Consider the following 25,462-nt stretch of genomic DNA (forward strand, 5'->3'; position numbering starts at 1 on the left):
TAAAATGAGTCTCTACAGACCAGGAGAGATTCTGGACTCCTTGGAGCTGCAAGGGGAGAAAAGGAGCATGGGGGTGCAGCCAGTTACTGCACTAGCCTTTTGGCCTTGGAAACCAAGGTTCAAATGCTATCTTGGGGTCACAAAAAAGAACGTTGTAAGCGCTCTCAAGGCCAGACGGATATTTGGCTGGAGGGGGAGAAGGCAAGCAGATACGTTGGCAGAGCTTGAAAAGCAGAGAGTGCAAGGGCTGGAATAACAAAGGATGCCGAGGTTCAGAATGGAATTGCATTGGTGGAAGGGTGTGTGCACACGCATTGGACTGCAATACTACTGGGTTGAGCTAAAGGAGAATCTTGATTCGATGTTAGCCATATGGGGCAGTTGTTCATTTGTATGCACTCTCCAAACACACACACCCCAATTCAGAGATCTGGGTTTCACAGGAGCCCAGACATGTGACATCCATGTAACACATTGGAACGTCCCAGGATTAAATGGTTGTCACAATGCTCCACCTCATTGCCACCTAGCACAACAAAGGACTGTCTCAAAGGAGCAGATGTGACCCCATTCTCCTAAAGAAATACACCTTTACCCCGATATAACGCAACCCGGTATAACACAAATTCGGATATAACGCGGTAAAGCAGTGCTCCGGGGGGGCGAGGCGGGGCTGCGCGCTCCGGCGGATCAAAGCAAGTTGGATATAACGCGGTTTCACCTATAACGCGGTAAGATTTTTTTTGGCTCCCGAGGGCAGTGTTATATCGGGGTAGAGGTGTATTTATGTCTTGTGTCACAAGACCCCAGTGCTTGTGGGGGCAGGACCCTTCTGGGGGGCATTCAGCAGGGTGTGCCCAATAGATGCTGGCACCTCTTGTCCTTAATACTGCATCTCCGTGTAATAAAACAACGCTGCTGGCTAACACACAGCATACCAGGCATTTTAATTGAATCAAACAGTGCTGCGCTGGGACCCATTGACCGGGCTGGGAGGGAGCTCTGCCTTTAATATACTTCATTTAAAATACACTGACATATTTTATATACAGATAATTTTATTATTATTGATTTTCCAGCCTATTAGCCATGTTGTTTACATTTCTGAAAAACCCTTGCCATTCCCTTTGGACACGTGAGGTCACTGGTTCCCACAGGGGGATGTGAACCCAGCCCGGCTTGGCTGGAAGGATGACCACTGGGATAAGAAGAGGGAGCTACTTGAGGATGTAGCATGGAGAAACATGGGAAAGGGTGTGACATCCCAGGGTACAGTCCAGACTAGTGAGGGGCTGTGTCACCCCTGCCCTGTAACCTGGGGTGCTCTTCACAAGGCCGGGCTGCTGTAGCCTCCACCCTGGACTGCTCACAAACAACCTCCAGCGTGTAAGTCACTCCCAGCAATGTCCATGTGTGTGTTGCAGCCAGCCAGCCACACCTTGACTCTTACCAGCCTTGGCTATACTGCAGGGTGACCCCAACACACTCCCAGTCCTAGATCTTCCCCCTGAAATACATGTCCTGCACTGCCCAGCCCTTTCCTGGACAGTACAAATATATTACGTCCATTATTCCTTAAGGGAGCAATATGCCATCTTATTACCTTAAAAAGTTATCCAGACATTTCAACTTGAATACACTGGATTAGATAAAACAGTAAAACAAGTTTATTAACAAGATAGATTTTAAGTGAGTACAAGTAATGAGGCATAAAAGTCAGAAATGGTTACAAGAACAATAAAGATAAAATGCAACCGATGCCTAACTTAACAACCTGTATCAGATTCAAAGCAAAGTTTCCTCACGACATGCTTTCAGCAGTCTTATTGACCAAACTCTTTAGGTCAGGACCCTTCCTCCAGAATCCAACTGCTGCTTCCTTTGTGTTTTCAGGTGCTGTGAATGCGATGGACAGGGAGAGACAGAGGGGTGTCTTGGGGTGTCTGCCCCTTCCTTTATAGTCCTGTCCCCACTTTGAGAAGCATTTCCAGCTGGGAGCAAGGTGACAGGCAGTCTGTGTGCAAGGGAAGTCCATGCTATTTCTTTGATAAGATGTAGATTTTTACCCCGCCTCCTTTCCTGCCAAAGAATCGCCACTTAGGTACCAGCATGTAATGGTTCATTAGCCCTGTTTACACCTGGCTGTGGTGTCTGCACACCCTTTGTCTCTGAGGAACTGGTCTGACCACTCCCCAGACTTAATCATACTTCTAGTCATGATTTCAGCTTCTGTTTATAACTTCACATATAATTATCACATATAAGGAGCCACCAGACTCCTTGTTGTTCATATAATACTATGTGCATTTTGCCATTACATTATTGATCAGCAAATTAGGAGTTTTTAAATGATACCTCACAAGGCAAACCTGGTACAAACATTATTACAATAGCGTGTAGGGTGTGAACACAGGGATATATTCTGTCACAGAGGGTCTTCAGGACTCAGCCAGAGACATGACAGGATTTCCCAACACAGACACAGCCAGAAGCCAAGAGAAACTAGGAGGCGTAGGAGCTGTGAAGTGCAGACTCAACCATATGAAAATGGAAGGGTCCTTTCCATTTCTGAGGTTACGAAAGATTCAGCAAGCCCAAAACACCCAGGGATTCTGCATCTTTGTACAACTGCGTACCAGGGGTTGGCCAAGCCAGGGGCCAGTACTCCTCTGCTTTCCTCCATCTTGGTCTGCAAAATTTACATTTTCATTAAAAAAAAAAAAAAAAACTACATAGCCCCCACCCACACACCGGATTCTGATGCGGTCCCCCACCCACACACCGGATTCTGATGCGGTGTACTGCAGGGCTGCTGAAACTCTAAGTGCAAAGGGAGATGGCAAGTTCCCCTGTTTTCTCAAAAGATCTTGATCCTGAAACCTGGTGATGTCACTTTCCATGTGCACATTGTTCGATATTTTACAGATGATCATTTTGGTGGCCCAACTTGGATGATGGGTGGCATTTCAGGTCTCTCCCTCCCTCTCCCCTCACAAGAATCTACACCCTTTAGAATACAGGTGCAAGAGACTGTCGCACGAGAAAAAAAATCAGGGACCCATCAGTAATCTAGCAGAACAAGGCTTAGAGAAGACAGACCTGCGATCATCATGACTGTCTCAGGGGTTTGGGGGCACATGGCATCCCACACTGCATGACTTAAGCATCCTCCCCCACCACTATGATTATCACTGGTGCCCAAAATAGGCCTTGAATTCACTTCAGCATGGCTGTAGATCTGGAGTCCTCACTCCCCTCGATACATAGGTACCTTCCATCAGTGTGACAGGATGTCGGCCACGTGCAGGGAGGGGAGATCACATGGTGCTGGCTGTGTGGTGGGACAGCACACGGTTAGGCGTTCTGGTCTTTGCTAATAGCAGGTTTGTTAATGTGAGTTACGTCCTGAGACGCAACAGAGAGGAGGGGGAGACTAGAAGAGGGGAGGGAATTCTACTTGGCTGGAAACATGGCCCTGAAATCAGGTTGCCTGCGAGAGCCGCCGCCCTCACAGCACTTCAGGGGCAGATCTGTAAGTAACAGAGTGCAGTTTTCTGGCCCATCGATAATGCATGAAGCCCCATGAATAATACAGGAGCAGCACACTTCAGGGTAGAATTTACTAACAACCTGCCCCAGAGTCAGTGATGTAACTCCCCCTAATCGTGGCCCCCCGGGGAGCTTTTGCACAAATTAACTCCTCTCATCGACTGGAAGTGCCGCGTGCCATCAGCAGCTGGCACTTTGCCACTCTGGGGACAGGGCTGCTTTTCAGATACAGCTATTGATTCTCCTTTATTTGTGCTTTTCCCAAAAGCGCTCCAGGCTTTGAACCCCTGCTGCCAGGCCAGCTGATTCACAGGAGGGGGAGATACATTCTCTACGCTACAGACAGGGATTTTGACTCCCAATGCTGTTCTGCTCCTGCATCCACCACTCTGTCCATAGTAATTGAAACACGCTTCTTTCTGCTCACTCAACTCCATGCCAGGCCCTATCAAGCCTCAGGGCTCATGCCTGACCATTACAAACAATGCCACTTAAAAGCAGCCTTCCCTTCTGTTCTATTTTCCCACAACCACTGTAGCCCATGGACTGTCTCCTGTAATAGAGCTATCATTCCCCTAAGTGCAGAACAGGGAGGTTATCTGACTCCCTTGACATGTGCCAGGCACCCCAGTGGGGTGATATAAACAACCATTTCCTAGTAAGAAAAGGATGGTAGTTGCCCCGCTCAGATACTACAGTGGTAGGATGTGCTGCCAGGTGTTCCAGTTAGAACTCAGGTACCAGGCCACCCAACGTTCCAGTGTTTACCGTTAAGAAGGCAGTACTTGCCGGGAACAGTACTTGAGATTAACAGAGCTTTCTCCCTATGCGCTCAGAGGAAATAGCTCTGGTAACTGCATGGTGCCTATTGGCATATGCTGACTTTTCAATGTCCAGCTAGAAGGCACCCACTGGGATGCCTAATGTCGCAGATACAACTTCAGACCAAGAGACAATTCATTTATGCCAATACTTTTATCAGTCTTTAAGAGGTCAAGAGGATGGAAGGAACTGCAGGGCGTATGTCACAAGAATCATAGACATGCAGGGCTGGAAGGGACCTCAAGACATAATCAAGTCCAGCCTCCCTGTGCTGAGGCAGGACCAAGTACATATAGACCACCTCTGACAGGTGTTTGTCCAACCTATTCTTAAAAGCTTCCAATGATGGGGATTCCACTACCTCCCTGTAGTGAGGCTGAACGGCCTCCCTCCAAGCGGGAGAGCGAGGATCCACTACACTCCCCTTGGTGGGCGGAGCCTAGCCTGCCCCGTACCCCTCACCGGAGGTGCCGGGGCAGGGCCGGAAGTATAAGAGGAAGGCCCTGCAGCCCAGTTAGGGTGGAATCCTCAGAGGAGGATGCTCCTGCCGTGCCCAGGAGGGGAACCTACCCCCAGCTGTGTGATAGCCGCAGAAGTGGGAGACCCCGACGAGGCATGGCCCAGACTACCGGCCGCGGTGTACCCTGAGGCCTGCGACCCCTGCCACCTCACCCCAGGGTGGCCGGCTCCCTACACTGTGCAGGGGAGCTCCCACCCTGAAGAAGGAGCCTCCCTTACCAGCTCCCTTATCGACTGTTGCTTTGCTGGCTGCCTGAGCCCCGCCCTGGCAGCCTGAACCTCAAGCCCAGGCCCGCACCAGCTCCATAGACTGTGATTGTCTTGCTGGCAGCCGGACCTGTAGTTGGTGTTTAATTGCTGGCAGCTTGAGCCTCCCCAAGCCCAGGCTAAAACCTGGCCGTGACTATCTGGTGCCCAGCCCTATTGTGGGGCTGGGAACTAGAGGACCTGGGAGGCCTTGCTCCACCTCAGGTGGAGACAAGGGCCCTAGACTGTTCTGCAGCTTTGTGCCTTGGCCAGACAAGCCCGAAGGCAACCTGAACGAGTGGCCTCCCTCCAAGCGGGAGCGAGAGGGTCCACTACACTCCCTTGGAAGCCTATTCTAGAACTTAACTACCCTTCTAGCTAGAAAGTTTTCCCTAATATTTAACCTCAATCTCCCTCGCTGCAGATTAAGCCTTCTTGTCCTTCCTTCTGTGGACATGGAGAACACATCGCCCTCCTCTTTATAACAGCCCTTAACATACTTGAAGACTGTTCTCAGGTTACCCCTGCCCCACCAGTCTTCTTTTCTCAAGACTAAACCATCCCCAGTTTTTTTAACCTTTCCTCAGAGGTCAAGTTTTCTAAACCTTCTATCGTTTTTGTTGCCATCCTCTGGACTCGCTCCAAATTGTCCACATCTTTCCTGAAGTGAGGCACCCAGAATGAGAGCATGAGAGGTGTTAATACCAGAATGACCAAGGGATGCACAGCCATCTCAGAAAACCAAGCTATCCTCCCTGTGAGGCTGCAACTTAGAAAGAGAAAGAGCTAATTTTCTCCACAGCTGCGGTCCCTTTCCTCAGCAGCCTCCGGAAGTTAATTTCACTTAGTTGCTGCCATATGCTTAACAGCCGTATCAGAGCTGCAGCAAGATCTAAAGGCTGAGGGTTCTTTCTCATGAGCTGTATTCTGCACGTTTTACTCTAGGAAAGGACAAGAAGATTTTAGTTTATATATTCAGGCTAGAGGTATTCCCAATCCACGGCCAGGTTACCGCCTCTCAAGGGGTGCACAACCATTCTGCTTCCTTAAGACACCTCATTTGAAAAAATAACCCACAGCTTTGAGAAATCACAATTGCACATGTGTAAGTGAACTGGGATCTAATCTATCAAATGTATCTACCTTCTAAGCTAAAGGAACGAGCCAGCAAAAGGAGATGGACCCACATGCTGGTCTAGCATATTCCATCCATGGCTGGGCAGGGGAGGAGACACACAGCAGCACAGCACGCACCAAGTGAGCTTTGAAAATGGTTCTACTGGCGCAAGAAGCAGAGGGAACAGCACAAGTGGGTCTGGCAGTTTCATTCCAGGAGAGAAGAACTGCACCCAGTCTTGGCAGCCAAGTTGGGCTCAGAGTTAACACGGCTCATTTTCAGGAAGTCCCATGTGACTACACATGAACGGCGTAGTACAGGGGAAGGGTCTAGGTGACCAGGAGAGGTGAGGGCACCTAGGAAGATCTCAGAAATATGCAGCAGCAGTTGGTAAGGGGCGAGTCAGCAAAGGATGCCTAATCCCCGCCTACACTAAGTGAATCATAAAGTGTTGCAGCTAGTGTGACCAGAGAGCAAGTGTGAAAAATCGGGACGGGGGTTGGGGGCAATAGGCACCCATAGAAGACAGAGCCTCAAATATCAGGACTGTCCCTATAAAATCGGGACATCTGGTCACCCTAGTTGCAGCTGCCTGGTTCAGCCAAGCCTCCTAACCACAATGCAGTGCCTAGAACGTTTGGAAATTACCCCAGCCACCCTGCTCCCAAAAAAACCCAATGGGCTCTGTGGGGCAGAGGCCTGAGGAGCTCCTGAATGCACTGGGATGACCATGGTTTTAGATGTGTGATCATCTCAAAACTATTCTCTCAAGAATAACGCAGCCGCGTGGGACACACCAAACCCTCACAGCCTGTCCCTGGTTCAGCGAGCTCACTATACGATTCACCAGTTAAAACAAAAGTGCCCGCAGCAAAGTTCCTAATGGGAAACAGCAGATCTGTGCCTTGTTTCCATTGTCTGCTTTGGGTCTTATAAAATTAGGGTTAAGGTTTTGTATGATTGCGGCTTAAAGCACTCTCCCAGGTAGGGACTCTGACCTCCTTTGCTGAGCCTCCAAGTGAATCAGGGTGCCCAGCAAAGAAGGAAAAATATCTGGCTTCATCATTTCAGAACCCCTGGTGGCAGGCAATGGAACAAGAAGGGGAGATTTAATCTACAGAGCGAGGCATGGTTTCTGGTTGCTGAATTAGTCCCCTGCACCCAGCAGGGAGGCCCCTCTTGTGTATAGCCAACTCCATTAGCGTGCCTGTCGGTGGGAATAAGTCCTCAAGCAACGGACACATGTGAAATTAACTTGTGCTCATGATATTAACAGACACCCTGCTGTGCCCCATTCAGCACCGTCACCTCTCACAACAGCACTATGGAAATGTTTTGCAGGGCAATGAGGCAGTTACAGATTGCTTTAGAAGGACTGGAGGTCTGGGTGAGGGAGGAGTTTCCTGTAACACCAAGGTTTTATAAAATGAAAGATGCCACTGGATCAAGGAAGGCTTGGATCTCTCACTGCCCTGGGAAGGTCAGTTTTGGGGGCAGGTTTTTTACAAAACTCTCCTGAAAGGTCAGCTCCAAGTTCTCCCAGGGCATGACGGAAGAAGCCAGCAGTGACCTCTGGATAACAAGGCCTGTAAGTCCAATGTTTATGAGCTGTTGCATGTTTTTGAAGCTTCCCTGAGCTCAGCACACTACAGGCTCACAAGAGCTGCACATCTTTTGGCTGGAGACCTGCCCGACAAGGTCAGTCTGAGCCTAGGAGAGTTAGGGGTTGACTCACAGCAAGCCATCCCCAGAGACATGGCTTTTTCCAGGAGTGGAGGAGGTATATTTTGGTACCAAACCTCTTGTTTCTCAAGTCCCTGTGGTGTTGGCTGAAAAGGAGTGGATCAGGACTTTCCTTTGTAATGCACTGTATTGTATTCATACAAAAAGAACAGGAGTACTTGTGGCACCTTAGAGACTAACAAATTTATTAGAGCGTAAGCTTTTGTGGACTACAGCCCACTTCTTCGGATGCATATAGAGTGAAACATATATTGAGGAGATTGTATGTGTGTGTATATATATCTCCTCAATATATGTTTCACTCTATATGCATCCGAAGAAGTGGGCTGTAGTCCACGAAAGCTTACGCTCTAATAAATTTGTTAGTCTCTAAGGTGCCACAAGTACTCCTGTTCTTTTTGCGGCTACAGACTAACACGGCTGCTACTCTGAAAACTATTCATACAAAGTCATCCTGTCCCAAGAGGGATCTGCCTTATGTTTGATGCCAAGAACCAGTTGCTCGGTGCTTGCGCCAGCAGGAGTGGGGAACGTGTAGAAATCACCAATAGGAGATGACCTCTTGCCAGTCGCTCTGGGGGAACGGTCAGCTGGGGAGAAGGTTGGCTCTGGCCAACGACAAAGAAGCCCTAGCCTGCAAAAAACTACTCATTCCTGCAAGGAGGCTGTTGGTTCCATGTGCCTAAAGGGCAGACACAAACCCACTGAAGCTTGGAGTTCCTCAGGAAATTCCCATATGTCAGCCAGATCTTACGGGTGGCATGATCCTGGCATTACTATTTCCGTGCTCTCTCCTCTCCTGCGTTTGCTGTGAATGGCTTCATCAGACCTGACGTTCTCTATCGCTCTCCATTTCATGTCATGTCCAAGCAGTGCCTCTCCTCCCAATCCACCCCAAGGAGCTGTTTCTCCCTGTCACCGTTTCAGGGTAACTGCACCTGTATTTCCTCCTCCATGGTCCCTTGAGGGCTTCCAGCTGCGACCTCTCCTGGGCAGAGACCTGCATCTCACTCCCCTCTGGCTTGGACCTGAGACAGCACAGCTCCCTGATACCCGCAGCAATCCAATCTCCCTAAATGGCCAGCGCCTGCGCTTTGCTCTCTCCCCAAGGGCAACGAGCAGTGTGTGGCCAGCCGCTATAAGTTAACACACAGCTCCTTCTAAATAAGCACATTTATTCTGAAAGTCAAAGTATTACAAAGAAAGCACACAAAAACCCAAGAAAAGCACCTACCTGCATCCTAAAAGCTTACCGGGGTCACCCCAACTCCAACATAGGGCTCTGGCAGCTGTCAGTGCTTGAACTCCCATAGCAGGCAATCACCAGTTGATGGCCCTCTCCTTAGGGTGTAGCCCCGAAAAGCTGGGTTCTTGCAAAACCGGAGTTGTGGCAATTGCCTTAAAAACTCCCCAGGTATTCCCCAGGAAAGCCATTTAACACGTATTGTCCCAAAGCGCTAAGGCCTGCCTGGTACATTTTAGTAGAGTCATTTGAACTCTTTACACTGCCCAGGTCTCCGATCTGTCACATTCCCACCATTACCTTTACCGCTTGCTCCACTTCTTTCAGCTGGCCCCCTGGGGGCATCTTTACCTGCACTGACATTTCTGCCTCTTGATGCCCTGCAATGCTAACAGATCCTTTTTGCCTGGTTATGTTCAAGTGACGAGCCCCTCCTACCAGCTGGGGCTGTCTACTCTGCCGGATGTCCTCTCGGTAACCGCCACTCCATCTTTGGCCTTAAGCAGCAGCAGCTGTTGCCATTAGAAGGCCAGCTTGTCCCCATCTCATCTTCCTATATTCCCATCGCTCTGCAGGATAGTACACATCATGCGAACATGTGTTCTTGTGTCTTCTGTAATATTTCTCCTGCCTCCCCAAGGCCTTGCAGAGCTCGTACGACTCAACCTGACTTTCTCACGCTTGCTGTCTCTCTGCATCTATCTTCTCGTTTCATTACTTTCTTCCTTTCAAGAGAGATTTGGCTCACCTTCAAGTTCTTAGCCAACCTCACACTGCAGCTCTCTCTCTAGCTTCCACCAGTACAACACTGTCACCTTGTGTGGACTGTGTATTCCACCTCCCTCCCAAGTCTTGTAACCCATCTTGTAGCTTGATATGACATAAATGTCTTCTACTGGCTGAGCCTCTTGGGATTTTTAAATGTTATGTTTCTCCTGGACCATCCGTTCTTAACCTCTCCCCAACCTGCTGGAGATTTATTCCCCATTGCGCTCATCTTGCCCTCTGAGCTTTAGGGGTCAACCCTGCGTGCAATACATTTATTCCGTTCTCTCTTTCCCCCTCACTCTCTAGCATCTTCACATTCACAATTATTCAGCCTTGTAGTTTGATTTCCACCCCTTTCGGTCTTCTCTCAACCCAGGCCACCCTCATCCCTATCCCAGCGGAGGTGCTCAAAGCACGCCTCCCGCCAACACTGGTACTCTCCCAGCCTGCTAAGAAAGATTCCCTCTCTCTTCCAGACTTCCTGGAGCAGCATCCCTGTCCTGTCCTACTGCTTACCACCAGCCTGGCTACGGTCCAGCTGGACGGAGACTTGTTGCAGAGCAGGATCCCATCTGGAAACTTCTGTTTATCTGAACTGTATGCTGATTGTATGCTGATTCTGATTCAGCTCAAAGGAAGTCATCCCCCATAGGCATAACTCTCAATGAAGGACTTAAACCCAATGGGTTTTTTCCATCTTAGGAGCCACTTTGATAGCTTGAGGCGCACACACTTGGGAGTTAATACTTTCCCAGCCCTAGAGGCCTGAAGCTTTATAAGGGATAGCACCCACCACACCGCTTCATAACGGCAGTGCCATTTTCCCCCTTCTTTGATCCCCAGCAACCTCATCCATGTTACTTCTCCCACCAGCCAAGGCTCACTACCTCCTACAAAACCACTCTGCAAGAGGCTCCAAAAGGAGCTGGACTGTTTACACCACTTCCATTCTCCTCCTTCATATAGCTCACCTGATCGTCAGCCCTTCGAGTAATGGACATGAGCTACCCTGCTGCCACAACATGAAGCAAGCTCAACCAGATCGAAATCCCTGTTGTAGGCCAAGAAAGGGGCTTCTTGGCTAATTTTTTTGCTGCCCAAATATGAAGGATCCTCAGTTTCCATCATTGTTGGTGTTGGCCTGATGTGGGGTTGTAGACATGGGATATACTTGAAGTGCGGTATAACCAAATGGGACAGAACCATTTAAAAACAAATTAACATTGAGAGTATTTACACTGATCTGCAGCATACCCCATTCTAGAGCTTGACTCCAACGATTTTTGCAAAAGCACCCCCGTCCTGATCTGCAGCACCCCCCTGTTATCCCAGCCCTGGGCTTTCCCCCACAACTCTGCCAATGCACCTCAGTCCGGACCTGCAGCCCCCCTGCTCTTCCATTCATGGGCCTCTCTTGGCTAGCAACCACTAATCTGAATTGTGCCAGATGGTGCAATGAGAACAAATGGAAACCTAAGACTACAAGCCACTCACCTCTTTTAAACTTGAAACCTGAGCCAGGACTTGGAACTCGTGTGAGCTGCAATCAGTGCAGAGATGAATTCCAAATCCAGCGTTTAACTCTGTGAGCCAGATTCCCCCTCGGATGGGTATTTCTTTATTTTCTAATATCACTATTAGTATTTTTCATTTAACAATTTGACAGAAATAAAATACACTGCCGTAACAGCGGTGATAACACATTTACTCCCACTTGAGAGACTGTCATTATTCTTTCATAAGTCACTTCTAGTTTACAGCTGTATTGATCACAGGTGAGGATGAATGGGATATCCCATGATCCTCTGGGATAAATCGTACATTTTTTTTTTATATCCACTGAACAACTATTTCTAAAACTCAACAAAACAGGTCACCAGGGCAGCGCTCCATTGATTTCATGTCCACTTACTCTTCAGACACAGTGGAGCATGCTTTATCAATAATTCAGTGGGCTGCAGCCCTCAGGTGACCCAGGAGAGATACTCGCCTCTCGCCCACACAGGATCTGGCAGGTGCCTTGGTTACTCAAGAGCAAGGGAGTGACCTATCATTACAGCCACCATTGCCTACGAAATGCACCCCTCCACAGTTGGATGACCCTTGCCGTACAACCAACCATAGCCTGCAAATGAATGAGAGTGGAGGACTCTTCCCATCTCACAGGGTCTGGCCCTTATGGAGGTCCACTTAAAATCTGGCCTTGCATTTAACCAAACAGTTATAAGCCCAGAAATGGCTTTCTCATCAGCCCCAAACATCAGTTCACAAGATGTTATGAAGTTAACAAAGAAGCAGCAGGGCTCTGGTGCTTCCGTGCCCAGGAACCCCTTCCAGAATTCACTCTGCCCTCTGGGATTTTAGATAATTATTCACACTCATATATCACCGATTTCAAAATTAATCTTTTTTGGGGGGGGGACTTTCTGTACCCCCTCCCACCCACCCCACTTCCAGGAGATCCCTCCAGGATGGAACTTACAGTTCAGAAAGCCTCAGTGTCTGGAAGAGTTGCCATGACAGTGTGGTAAGCCGGTTATCGGAGAGGTTTCTGAAAATTAACAAGAGAAAGAATTCATGGTGAATAATTCCCTCTGCACCAGACCCTACAGGGTTCATCATTTTCCCCTACAGTTTACATCTACAGGGAGGCTATCAAGTCGTCCAAGGCCCCAACTTAAGGTTTAGTAAAAATATTTTAATGACACTGAATGTGGATAGAAGACTTCCCTTCCTTTTTGTGAAAACAGTCCATATTCTGTTGCAATGTGAAAAATACAAACAGAACAATTCCCTGCAACTATACTTGAGAACCGGAAAGGGAACCAGCTACAAACAGAAAGGAAAACTGATCAGCCCGGTTACACTCTCCAAACTCAAGTGAAATACAAGAGATAAACAAAATGCTAATCTTTAGAATTATTTGAACTGTAACAGTCCAAAGTGTTAATAGAAACACAGAGAAGGGAAATTTTAAAACAGGATTTGTATATTTGTTTTCCCATTAGGTTCTGCATCTTTCACACCAAAAGGAACTGCTGCTGTAGCAACTAAGAACAACCACCTCCTAGCACTACTCCGCCCTGAACTACAGAAATGTGACCTCTTCTCTCTCTGGGAACATTTTACAAACCAGTGCCCACGTCTACTGAGTCAAGTAAAAGAAGGAGAGAGACAAAAAGAGCTGGAGATGGGAGAGAGAGCAAACAGGGGTCAAAGACTAGCTCAGAGAGGACAGAGGCAGAGTATGAGAAAGAGAAAGATAGACACACACACACACACACACACAGAGACGGAAGGGTCGCTTGTATTTTGTTATTGATTCGTTTTAAGATGACGGGAAAAAACAAAGAACCTAAATTTTGTAAAAGGCAAAATGTTCAATGGATCCTCAACCCTCACTCAAAAAACCCCCAAAAAGCGGTTTGTAACCTTCCTTGTTCCATAACTTCCTTGAACCATAACTTGTTCTTTGAGGTGTGCTGCTTGTGTCCATTCCATGTTAGGTGTGTGCACGTGCCCACGTGCATGGCTGCCAGAGATTTTTGCCTTAGTGGTATCCGTGCCCTCTGGAGCCCTGCGCTCATGTGCCAGTATATGAGGTGCTGCTGGCCCTGTGGCCTCTCAGTTCCTTCTTGCCGTCAACTCCACCTCATGGAATGGACATGAGCAACACATCTCGAAGAACAGCAGTTACGGAAGGTTAGTAACCGTTTTTTTCTCCTTTCAGTGCTTGCTCATGGCGATTCCATGTTAGGTGACTCCCAAGCAATATCCCTGGAGGTGGGCTCAGAGTTCATGGATGTGCTGTTTGCAACACTGCTCTGTTGAAGCTGGAGTCGTCCCGAGCCTGCTGGGTGATGGCGTAATGGGACACAAAGGTATGGACTGAAGACCAGGTAGTGGCTCTGCAGAGGTCTTGAATCGGCACCTATCTTTAATGTGCGTCTCTCCCAAACACTTCCGACAGCTTGCATGGCGGTCGCTGACAGGCATAGGCTTATGGCAAGCGGAATATGCTTTGAAGTCCGGGGACCGGAGCAAGCCCCATCCTTGGGACGACGTCTCTAAGGGGACCACTAACTAACTGTAACTTACTAACTATTAAATACTAACTCTATGAACAACTATATACAAGAAACTATGAAGGAGAACCACTATAAGGACCTGCCATCACAAGAGGAAAGGCGTTCCAGCAACCGCCCCAGGCAGTAAAAAGAAACTGATAGGGCGCAGGGCTGGCGGCGCATCATATACCAGCACATGAGCATGGGGCTCCAGAGCTGGCCCTGTGGATATCAGTAAGACAAAAATCTCCGGCAGCTGTGCACGTGGGCGCGCACTTACCTAACATGGAATTGACATGAGCAAGCAATCGAAGAAAAATTAGGCCTCACAGCTTTGCACGTCAAAGCTACACACCTGGCAGCTCAGACCACACACACACACACACACACACACACACACACAAATTCAGCTCGCACCTGCACGCTGAAGTTTTTGCACCTGCAACAACTTGAGCATGAAAACCCACAGCTGCAGAAACTAGGGGCAAAAACTCCAAACCATTAATCATCAGCGTGAGTGATCATAAAGCCTTCGCCTAATTACAGCCTAATTAACTCTGCCGTCTCTTCTTCCCAACCAAACTCCCATTTTACAGCAAGAACCAAGAGGTAGGGGTGGATCACAGGCGAATCCCGAGTTTAGACTTCAATTGGAAGTTCAGCAATAAACTTCAGTAACCCCTGAAGTCATTGTCTGGCTTTTTAAGTCACAGTGAAGGCTGAGATCTGGGGTCCCACACCCTGAGTGCAGAGACAGCAATATCTGCCCAGGAGAATCTTTGGTTTGGGAGCTCATTCCTGTAGAGCTGCTAGTGGGGGAGAACCCGCTGTATGGGGAGGAACGGGAAGCCATCTCCATCGCTGCATGCCAGCAACGAACGTCCAGTGAACAGGATTTGCAGAGTAGAGTTGCTTCAGGACTGTCTTTCCCCCTTCTCAGCAGTGGGGTTCTGCACACTTATTAATCACCAATAGCACCCCTTCCCTTGATCTCCCTCCCTCCCATTAAAGCACTGACCCCTTTCTGTCTCTCATGCCACTCAACCCCTTCCTCATCCTCTAATTTCCCTCCCCTTTGCTGGCCCATCTGAATCATCATTGCCCTGGTCACCTATGCCTGGGCAGGCATGGCAATTTATCAGCTATGACAACGGTTCCTTGGCTGCAGAGATCATTCATGCTGTGACCTTATTCACGGAGAATGGCGACAAAGAGCAAGAGACATGAACAAGAGACCCAGAGCCTCATTAAATCTGCAGCCAGCTAAAGAGGAAATATGGGGCAAGAGGAGGTGGTGGCACGAAGGCAGCTCCAGGCAGCCAAGTTTGCTATAGGCCAAGCACGAGGATCCCCATCAGACTCAGGGAACTGGGATAAGCACGAGGCAGCATTGAGAGCGGACACGGAGAGGCACTGACTTCGGCTCTACGTGGGTTTGATATAGGAGGGAGTCTGAGGGTTTGGGCTATTAGATTCACTTGGCTCTTATGCTCAGAATAAGAAAGCAATATACAGTGAGGCCAGGTATTTAGTGCTAGGGGCGATAAATGGGATGGGTCCTACAAATCCAAACTGATCTTTTTTGGATACAGGAGTCTCTGAAGGAGTTTTACCTTTCCAGCTTGGAAGAACTCCTCACAATCTTCCTCACAAAGCCCCTGGAAACCTGCCGGCTCTGGGTCTCTGCCCAGCCAGCCCACTTGAGACACCCTGGCCTCTACAACGCAACCTGCCTGAAGGATGCTTCAATAACAAGCCAGTGTGCCACCCAGCCTCCAGGAGAGAGTCAATGTCAGATTTTAGGCCAGAGATCGGCAACCTTTGGCACGCGGCCCGTCAGGGAAATCCGTTGGCGGGCCAGGATGGTTTGTTTACCTGCAGCATCCACAGGTTCAGCCGATCGCAGCTCCCACTGGCCACGGTTCGCTGTCCCAGGCCAATGGGGGCTGCGGGAAGCGGCATGGGCCGAGGGATGTGCTGGCCGCCGCTTCCCATAGCCTCCATTGGTCTGGAACAGTGAACCGCCGCCAGTGGGAGCTGCGATCGGCCGAACTTGCAGACACTGCAAGTAAACAAACTGTCCCAGCCTGTCAGCAGATTTCCCTGATGGGCCGCGTGCCAAAGGTTGCCATCCCTGGTCTAGGCTTTGCTTTACGAGACATGTAGCACACAAGCCATAGCCCAGGGGGTTGGAGGGCAAATGTCACTTTAAGTCACCCCTCTGCCACTCAGATTCTAGGAGACATAGGTTAGAACAGCCCCAGGGGTTGCCCTAACTTAGGACAACCTCTCCTAAAGAGGTCAGATCTGGAATTCTGCAGTTGAAGCCCAGACACATCTGTGCTGCTTACAAGGCAAACACTCCCAAATACGCGTCGTTCACTTTGGTTAGAGGATAAATCCCATCACGTGTCCTGGTGTCATACAGCTGTGTGGTAGTAGCCACATGACTCCGCTGCATCCATAAGCCGTGGCTTCATGTCACGCTACATCATACCGCGCATAAAGCACTGCAAACTGCAAGAATCTCACTGAGGCAGCAAAGATCCCTCAATTCCCAACACTGTGGAAACACTGGGTTGGTCTAAAAGGAGATTTAGCGTGTGGCAAGCTGGGATGTAAATCCACAACGCACTAGCCTGCTGCATGCTAACAGGCCGTGAGTTCCATAGCGCGCTTAGACCTACTACGGTTTCACTCAGCAATGGATCAAACCACACTACGGAACTCAGGGCGCGGCAGCAAGGTCCACACAGCTAGCTAGTGTGCGGCAGGCTAGCGCGCTGGAGGTTTACACCCCAGCATGCCACGCACTAAGTCTCCATTTAGACAAGCCCATGGCTCCCACTTCCATCCGCAGGAAAGCCTTGGGAAATGGGCACAACCTGCAAGCATGCCCCAGAGAATCGGACTGCAGTGCCCCTCAGAGAAGAGTCAACCTTTGGGAGTCTGGCACCGCCAGATGAGGAGAGGGTAGGAAAATCCCGTTGCTACAGAAAGATTAGCTGGTAAATGTTCTACAGTTCCCCCCACCAGAGAGAGAAGAGGGGAGGGTGGAAAGGGCGATGGGTGAGAAATAGAGAGAGATGTAGAAGAACGGCAGACAAAGCTGCAGAGGAGGGAGCACATCTTGCTGGAAGTGTCCTTTCACAAAGGTCATGTTTAGCTACATTAGGCAGAAATGTCAAGAGAAAATTGGATTCTGAAAAAGGAAAGAAAAAACAGGCTTTCCACGCAAATAAGGAATCAAAAATAGCACAATCATGTTATTACAATTTGGGGCAGGGAGAGATGGAGAGGGGACACGGCCTCGCTAATGCGAGGCGCTTTGCTAGGCAGATGTGCTCGGCTTTTAGCCTCACTCCTTCGCCGCGCCCCTCCCGGAGAACACAGTGAAGAGGGGATGCACTGTCATTGGCTCACAGCTGGCAGGAAACGCTCCTTCGGAAGAGCGGTGACACCGTCTGACCCAATAGGCAACATCTGCAGGCGACGGCGGGCAGGGACGACTATTCACAACTTTTATCTGGGAAGTTCAACAGAGATTCACGCCATGGGGAAGGCGTTGGTGAACAGAGGCAGATACACACACTCTGAAGTGGGGTGAGTTATGTAAGGTTCCTGATCTTAGGAGGTTTATTTTAAAAAAAAATACTATATTTAAAAAAATAATGAGGTTGGAAAGTCATGTGACGCTTTGTGGTTCACCCAGACCAGTAAGGGGTTGTTTCACCGCCCACCCTGCAAGCCTGGTGCTTCTGTGCTGGGCAGCTTTGGCTCATAGCCCTGGCAACAGCGGTACAATGGTTCACACTCGCTTCCACCAGCCTGGTTCTTCCTTTCAGGGTGACACCACCAGCCCCAAGTCTACCCAAAACCATCTCCCCTGCAGAGCTCAGTCCCTCTGACTGTAGTCCTCACCAAACCTTATCGAGTTTGCTGCTCCTCTGGTGAGACAGTACGCAGCACCAGCCTGTTCGCTTGGCTGATGATTTTACTCTTCCATTTGAAACAACGCACTGAGGTGGTGGTGTCATCAAACAAGATTAAGTTTATGAACATAGCACAGACATTCAAGTGGTACCATATTGGCGGAACGGAGACAGAAATGGCTACCAACAAACAACAGTAAAAATATGCTTCTAAAACTAAAACCTAACTTAAACTAGAGCCTCTTGTTCAAAGTGATTTGATCACCACCATTGTTCTTCCAGCGTGAATGGTCAATTCTTAGCCAAGATCCAACACAGAGCTTAAAGCGCTTGGCTTCTTTGTCTCTTCAGGTGAAGGATGCCAAAACGGCTTTTTCTCTCTGCTTATGTCCTCAAAGTTTTATCTTTATTTTCAAAGTCAGGAAGCCTTCCTGGGGGCTCAGCTTGGTGGGTCCACCAAGGAGCTGACACCTGTCATTTTTGCTGTCTCCTCCCCCCACTGAGATAGCCACTTAACTATCTCCCCAATTTGCTAGTAGTTTGATGGCTTTGTTTACCTTTTATGTAAGCGTCCTTTCATTGCCTCTCTTTGTTCAATTTACATTGGAGGCAAAGTCAAGCAGGTGGGACCACGTTCCTTTGTCTAGGGTGGGTTGACTTAAACCCTACCTGCCAAAAACACTTGAGAATACATTTCCATCACAAAATGTTTCTCGTATCACCCATACAGACCCCACACGATAAAACTAGCAACCAGCGTTTTATCAATTCACAGCTGATACCTTACACCACACCTGTTAGATACAGATTATGACAATGTGAGTTGGAGTACACTGGTCAGGCCAGCTCAGGCTGACTGCTAGCTACTAAAGTGCCCGTTGCCCTCTGGCACTGGGGTGCTTTCAGGGCCACTGTTAAGCACTCAAAAAATAGGAAATGCCAGAATTAGAGTTGCCTGTGTAATCTTTATTTGGCCTCCTTGAGTGCATGCATTATGATACAGTCTTTAGTTACATGATCACATACTATTTTACCCACAAGACCCTGGCCTAGCCACAAGCAACCTTAACTCTGACAATTTGAGCATTTGACTTTGCAGCCTTATTTGGTTTTTGGTTTGGGTTGGGGTTTTTTTGGGACAGGAAGGTTGTATGTAATTTCCTAGGATTTGGGTAATTTTTTAAAGCCAAACGAAAAAACTGAAATTACGTTATGTGGCACCATATAAACACCTATACGGGTCATTGGCAGAATTGGAAGTTTTAGAGCCACAGCACAGACCTCTGTCGCTTGAGCTAACAGAGTAACCAACAGCAGTAGTAGGTTGTCATCCTTTGTGTGGAGCAGCACTAGGGGAGACTGGGTCACTTTGCCAGTGTGTTTCCATAGATAGTTGCTGACAGCAGAGGAATGGTGAGACTCTGGAATCTTGGATTCCAGGCTCTGGAGGCAAGTGTGCTCCAGGGAACTACTGTACCTGCTAAAATCTAACAACTCTTTACTGAGCGTGTGCACACTGCAATTTTACAAAGGCTTATAATTGGGCCAAATGTGGGCAGATTTTCACAGGGAAAGCAAAAGGCACATCTCTGACACAAAGGCCACCGGCCTACCAAATTTCAAATCCCTACTCCAAAGCACGGGGCACTAGAGCATTGCAAAGAAAAGAGAATTCTTTGTCACAGATAAAACAATGTATTTTCCCTCGCTTCGTTCTTGGGAGCAGCTGAACTGTTTTAGCTGAAATGTTCCAAAAAATATTTAGCATAAAGCAGACAGCCTGCATGAAAACGTTCCAGCTCAAATGGATAAAATTTAGCAAAGTTATAAGCAACTTAAAATAGGATCTTATCATGGGATGCATCAGGCAACCTTAATAATAGCCTATGTTACCAGCCCTTTCCACCTCAGGTTGTCTAAACCTCACTCCTGCCAGCCTCCGCATCCCACAGGACCCTCCAAGGACCCACTTTCCATGGGAAATCCTTCAAAACACTCTCCTCGCCTGTCACAAATAACATGTTCTTTCCCTGTACCCTTCTGGTCCAAGGGGGCTCTAAAGGAGGGGAGGCCCATAACGGCCAAGTACCCCACATTTCTAGACTACAGGTCAAAAGAGCATTTGAATGGCTGAACACCAACGGGACAGATTTAAGACCCTTTAGTGACCTCTGATGGAAAGGTCACAGTCAACAATACTCCACTGTCCCAGCATCATGTCAGGGGGAGCAGTGTTCCTGGAGCAGCTGTCTTTGAGATGAGACATAACATTCCTGACCACTGGTGCTTATAAATCTCATGCATTTTTTGTAAGAGTTAGGGCAGGGGTCGGCAATGTTTGGCACATGGCTCGCCAGGGTAAGCACCCTGGCGGGCTGGGCCAGTTTATTTACCTACTTATGCGGCAGGTTCGGATGATCGCGGCCCCCACTGGCCGCAGTTCGCCGTCCCGGGCCAATGGGGACGGCAGGAAGCCACGGCCAGCACATCCCTCGCCCACGCCGCTTCTCGCCGCCCCCATTGGCCCGGGACGGCGAACCGCGGCCAGTGGGGGCCGCGATCGGCCGAACCTGCCACGTCAGCAGGTAAATAAACTGGCCCGGCCCGCCAGGATGCTTTCCCTGGCAAGCCGCATGCCAAAGGTTGCCAATCCCTGAGTTAGGGTATTCCCGCCCGGGTTATTACATTCTACCTCCTCTCCCTCTTGGAATTTCAACTGTGTGGGACTCGTCACCTCATCTCTCCTAAAGCGTTGATGTGCATTATTAGGCAGCATCTGTACCCCTACTCAGAGGTGGCTGCATTTCAGTGGTAGCTGAAGTGGTTTGGATATGGCTAGAGTGCTGTGGTAACCTTGGTGAAGAAAGGCAGAAGAGAAATGTAAGGCGATCAGAGTCATCTTAGCCTAGCAGATGAAGGGGGCCACTGAGATGCATCTGCCGAACGGCTCATCACTCCCATTCTTGGGGAGGTGGTGGTTTCTTTGTTTGTTTGTTTGTAGTGGAGGATTAAAGAGGAGTTTAGCTCCCGAAATCCAGAACAATTGGACTTTAGTCGAAAAGGAAATGGCATGTTTGCTTTTCCTTCAATTAAGCAGCAGCAAAAAGGGCTCCACTATTAAAAGCCATTTTTATTCAGCTAAATTGAGCCAGATGCCTGATTAATGACACTAACAAACAAGAGCCTCTGTAATTAAAACTGCAAACTATATTATTGTGATTCAGTCCAACTGGTGGCAGAAAGACGCTGCTGTTGGGGACGGACCCGCCTGCCCTCCTTCTCCCACTGAGCTCCCCCTTCCATGGTTGCCCTTTATTTCAAACCTGACACATTTCTTTACGCATGGAAGATGTTTTTAAACACATTTTAATAACACGCTGCCAGCTCCGAAAATCCTGATCCAGAGGATTAGCGGCATGGAGCTGCTGAGAGGGCGCGCATGAGTGCTTGGTATAAATTAGAAGTGAAACGCACATCCCCAATGTATTCCCCAGTCCCAGGTTGTCAGGGGCACAGTGCGTGGCTTCTTTGATATTCAATCTGCTCTGCAACACAGGCCCAGTCAGCCTTGTCCATTAAGGCACTGTACCCCAATATAGCACGTAGGCTGCTGCCCCCACTGACTCCCCACCCTCTCATCTAATGGCCAAGGATGGCAGGGGGCAAGCACACGGCAGGAGAAAGTCATGACAGTACACTCAGGGTTGAAGTAAAAACTGCTGTTGTCACTGGGTAGGGAAACCAACCTACTGTGGCTCTCTCCAGGCCATTTGCTAGCCAGCAGCAGTCCCAGTTTTGGCAAGGGAATAAGGAGGGAGGAAATGGGAGAAGAGAAGAAAGGGACCACCAACTCCACAAGAACAAAAACCAACCAGAGGGAGCCTGGGAAATTCTCCCTGACATTCCGACATAACTAGCCCCTACGTCAGTCCTGCTCAGGCCCCTGCACAAACACAGCTGGGCACAACCAAGGGTAACAATACAGACTGAGAGCCCAGCAAGCATGGACTTGTCATGGTTTCATTTCTCAAGACAATTCAACCTCTGAGCATTCCTGGTGGCAGCTAGTTTAACCCACTGAAGCCGGCAGCAAATGCCATGGGTTCACACGTGTCTCGTGTCAGTTCTCTGGAGCAGCCAGGTGACGCAGGTGCTTCGGGTTTGAGATGAAGATGTACGTTAAAGTAAGGACGGACACGCAGCCCACTGGTCCGCCTCTGCCCACCTCTCTTCATGCCAAAGTTTGACTTTACTGCATATGTCCTCATAGGAAAGTCCTCCTCCCTTACACCTCACTCCTCAGGGCTCCTTGCCATTCACCAGGAATCCCTCCCCCACATCCAGGCTTCTGTGGACCCGCTGTCTTCACCAGGGTATTTGGGCTTTGCCCCATGGCTGCAATAAAGCCCTGGACTGAAGACTTCTTGATCATCTTGGCTCCCTTGCGTTGATCAGCAAGTGTGAACTGGACACTGAAGCTGACAGGAAGGAGAGGCCTGATCATCTGTTCTGGCATTGCCCTGTCTCCATGTGCCACACACTTGACACAGAAACAAGGTGCCAAGGGGAGAGAGACATTGGGGACCAGCGAAAAATGTGTGCCACCAAAAAAGCACCACGAAGTGGCTGGAGGGGAAAATGCACTGGCCCACTATTCTTTTAGGCCAACTCCTCACCATCTGATCTATTTTCTACCGTGTGCCAAAATGTCCGAAGTGAAAAAACATTCCACCTCAGAGTAATCTGGCTTGATGACTCAGGAATTGCCCTTCCAGAACAGAGCAAGAGGTCATCCCCCAGCTGGACGACCCACCGAGTCTGGCAGAAACCCCTTGAACAAGCCTCACTCTCCAGCACCGGAGAATAACTCTTCGGCTTGTTCATCTCTGTCAGAGAGATGCAATGACCTCTAAAAACAGTGTTGTGCTCCTGATCTCCCCGCTCCCCCTCAGTCTCCTTTCTCCTCCTCCACCCTATTTCCTGTTTAGTAAGCAGCTTTGCTCATTAAGGGAAAATGTACTGTCCTCCTTTAATGAACGTGCTAAAATTACCCTAGCAAGTCCCAGCAGCAGCCGGCGACGGCACAGGCCCTCACCACGAATCGGGCTCTGCCGATATTAGACTAAATTGAAATCTCAGATAGCTCAGCACAAACCCCCAATAGGCCACCGCTGAGGCAGAGCCTGCCAAAGCACCCGGCAATGCCAAACGCACGCAAGCCTCTCGCTCCCTGGCTCACACGCAGGCAAAGTGAATGAGTTAGCAGAACAGGGCTCAGCGTTAAATTGACGAGGCCAGTGTTAGCCGCTGGCTATTCCTTCTGCTGCGCTCTCTGCCTGGACTCTTCCAGGTGTCACCGCAAACATATCAGCGCTACGAAAAAGCAAAAAGATGTTTCATGCCAGCCAGGAAAGCCCCAGTTCCTTGCCCTAGCGTCTCCCCAAATGCTGCAATGGATGAAGGGGGGGGAGAGCCTTGTCCTCTTTGTGAGATTGCCCAATGCTGCCTCAGAACATGGGGCATCCCAAACAGCATCATTTCATGATCCTAATACATTGTCTCCCAGAGCCACAGCCAGCAGTCACGACAACCCCAGAAACACCAGCATGGATGCCAAGATTTGGTCCTGCGGGGGAGAAGCAAAAGATTTTCACCACCAGCCTGGTGGAGCCATTGCCCACCGTGACACATCACAGCACATCCCCCTTTCAAACACCAGCCCTTGCATCCCCTGGGATGCACCTAGCCAGCCCAGGCCCGTTCCTAGGCAGGAGACCAGAGATAGCACTCCAGCCGCCCTCGCTTTGCGTTCGCTGGCAGCCAGCATTCTCCACAGCCCCCAGCTGCTCCTCCAGCAGAATCTGAGGGGGAAGAGGGGTGGGTGGAGAGGTTTTATTTTATTTTTTTTCAGCGACAGCATTAAAACCAAACCACAATCACGATGCAAGGGGGAGAGACACCGGGGGAGGAGCGAGGGCGTTTCCCCTGCCAATGCTGCACAGGGTGAAATTGCCAGCAACGTGCACACACACTTATGGCACCCTGGAGCTAGGCACTAGCAGCTCATATGCCACACGCCTTTCCTCCCACCGCAAATGATAATAACAACGTGCATACTGCTAGCACTTTCCTCCCAATGGATCCCAACGCACTTCAGAGTCCACAGAGCCTTCACACGCCGTCCCTCATCCACCACCCTCTTTCTTCCAAGGGGTCTCTCAGCTGCACCCAGCTTTACTCAGAGATGGGACCACCCCCAAAGGTTCAGTGGTACTCTGGGCTTTGCTTCAGCATGTGACAGAGATGGGGACCGGTCACAAAGGTTGGATCCAAACTTTCCCATGGTCTGGGGTGGTTTAGAGGCCAGGGTTTGGCTCAGGCTCTCTGTTACGCTCATCGCCCTTTGCCTGGGGGCTGTTTACAATGTTCTTCTCCAAGGACAGCTGGATTCAGAGGATTCAAGCCAATACTAAAAAGCTGGCTCGGCCCCGCAATGGCATTTCCTGAGCCTGCCAGCTCCCCCGCAGGGTGAAGGTCAACAGCACTCGGAAGCACTTTAGTTCTCAGTGCAACTAGCCAGCCTGCAGTGAGAGGAGCCTTCCCCTCCACTTCCACCCTACCACGGAAAGAGATCCTCCACCGAGTGCCCTTCACTTCCCCGCCCCTCAGACCACACCAGGGTAATTGGACACCCATCAGACCCGGAATATAACTGTACAATGGGCTTTTTCCTGCTGCAGTAGGAATACTACAGAAGCAGTATTCATGCCGACTGAGGCCAGGAGGTGCCAGCTGACAACTCCAGTAGGAGGCCGGGTTTATTGTGCTTGTTTCCCCCAGATGGGAGCAGACAGCGAACGGCGAAGACCCATCCCCTGCATCCCCAGCCCCAGATTTCAGCAGGCCTGGGGTGAGGCAGACCATTCCACAACAGAAGAGAGATCCCAGCCATCCTGAGAATACAGGGGAAGATACAGAGAGCGCCTGGGAAGGGAATCATGAAAGGGCCCCTCCCTCCGACTCCACAAAGCACACAGAGAAGCCAGAACCCACAGCACAGTCACAATAGTATTCAACAAGGACCCAAAATACTTAACTACAGCTTCCAGGCACTGCGTATAGAAACAGCGAGAGCCAATGGATTAGTAAATCACCTTTATGGAGGCACTAGAGGGGAGCCCTGCTGCACAGATAGAGCGGGCGGAGGGGCCGGGGAGTTTTACACAATCAACCCACAACTGCAGTCGTAGTAGAACTACGGTGAACAACATCGAGCAGGAAGCCGCTCAGGCAGGCTTGCTTGGCCCAGTAGCTGAGGTGCCTTTTTCTGTCCTCAGAGCCATGTTCCAAGTCCCCCTGGTTTGCTACATGCACATAAGGCTGGAGGGTGAAAACCAAAACTGCCAGCAGACCCCCGAGCAACCTTCACGGTACCAAACGTCTGTGCTCACGTGGG

At 49.6% G+C, this 25,462-nt stretch overlaps 1 protein-coding gene across 4 annotated transcripts in view; it reads right to left on the minus strand.

The window, feature by feature from the left end:
* Window positions 1-25,462, minus strand: part of NTRK3 (neurotrophic receptor tyrosine kinase 3) — a 345,792-nt gene that overhangs the window by 230,821 nt on the left and 89,509 nt on the right. For all 4 annotated transcript variants that reach the window (XM_054041827.1, XM_054041826.1, XM_054041829.1 and 1 more), the window contains one exon: window positions 12,490-12,558. In XM_054041827.1, coding sequence (XP_053897802.1) covers window positions 12,490-12,558 — 69 coding nt within the window. The remainder of the gene's footprint in view (window positions 1-12,489; window positions 12,559-25,462) is intronic.

Source organism: Malaclemys terrapin, chromosome 10, assembly GCF_027887155.1.
Source record: "Malaclemys terrapin pileata isolate rMalTer1 chromosome 10, rMalTer1.hap1, whole genome shotgun sequence".
Classification (NCBI taxonomy): domain Eukaryota; kingdom Metazoa; phylum Chordata; order Testudines; family Emydidae; genus Malaclemys; species Malaclemys terrapin.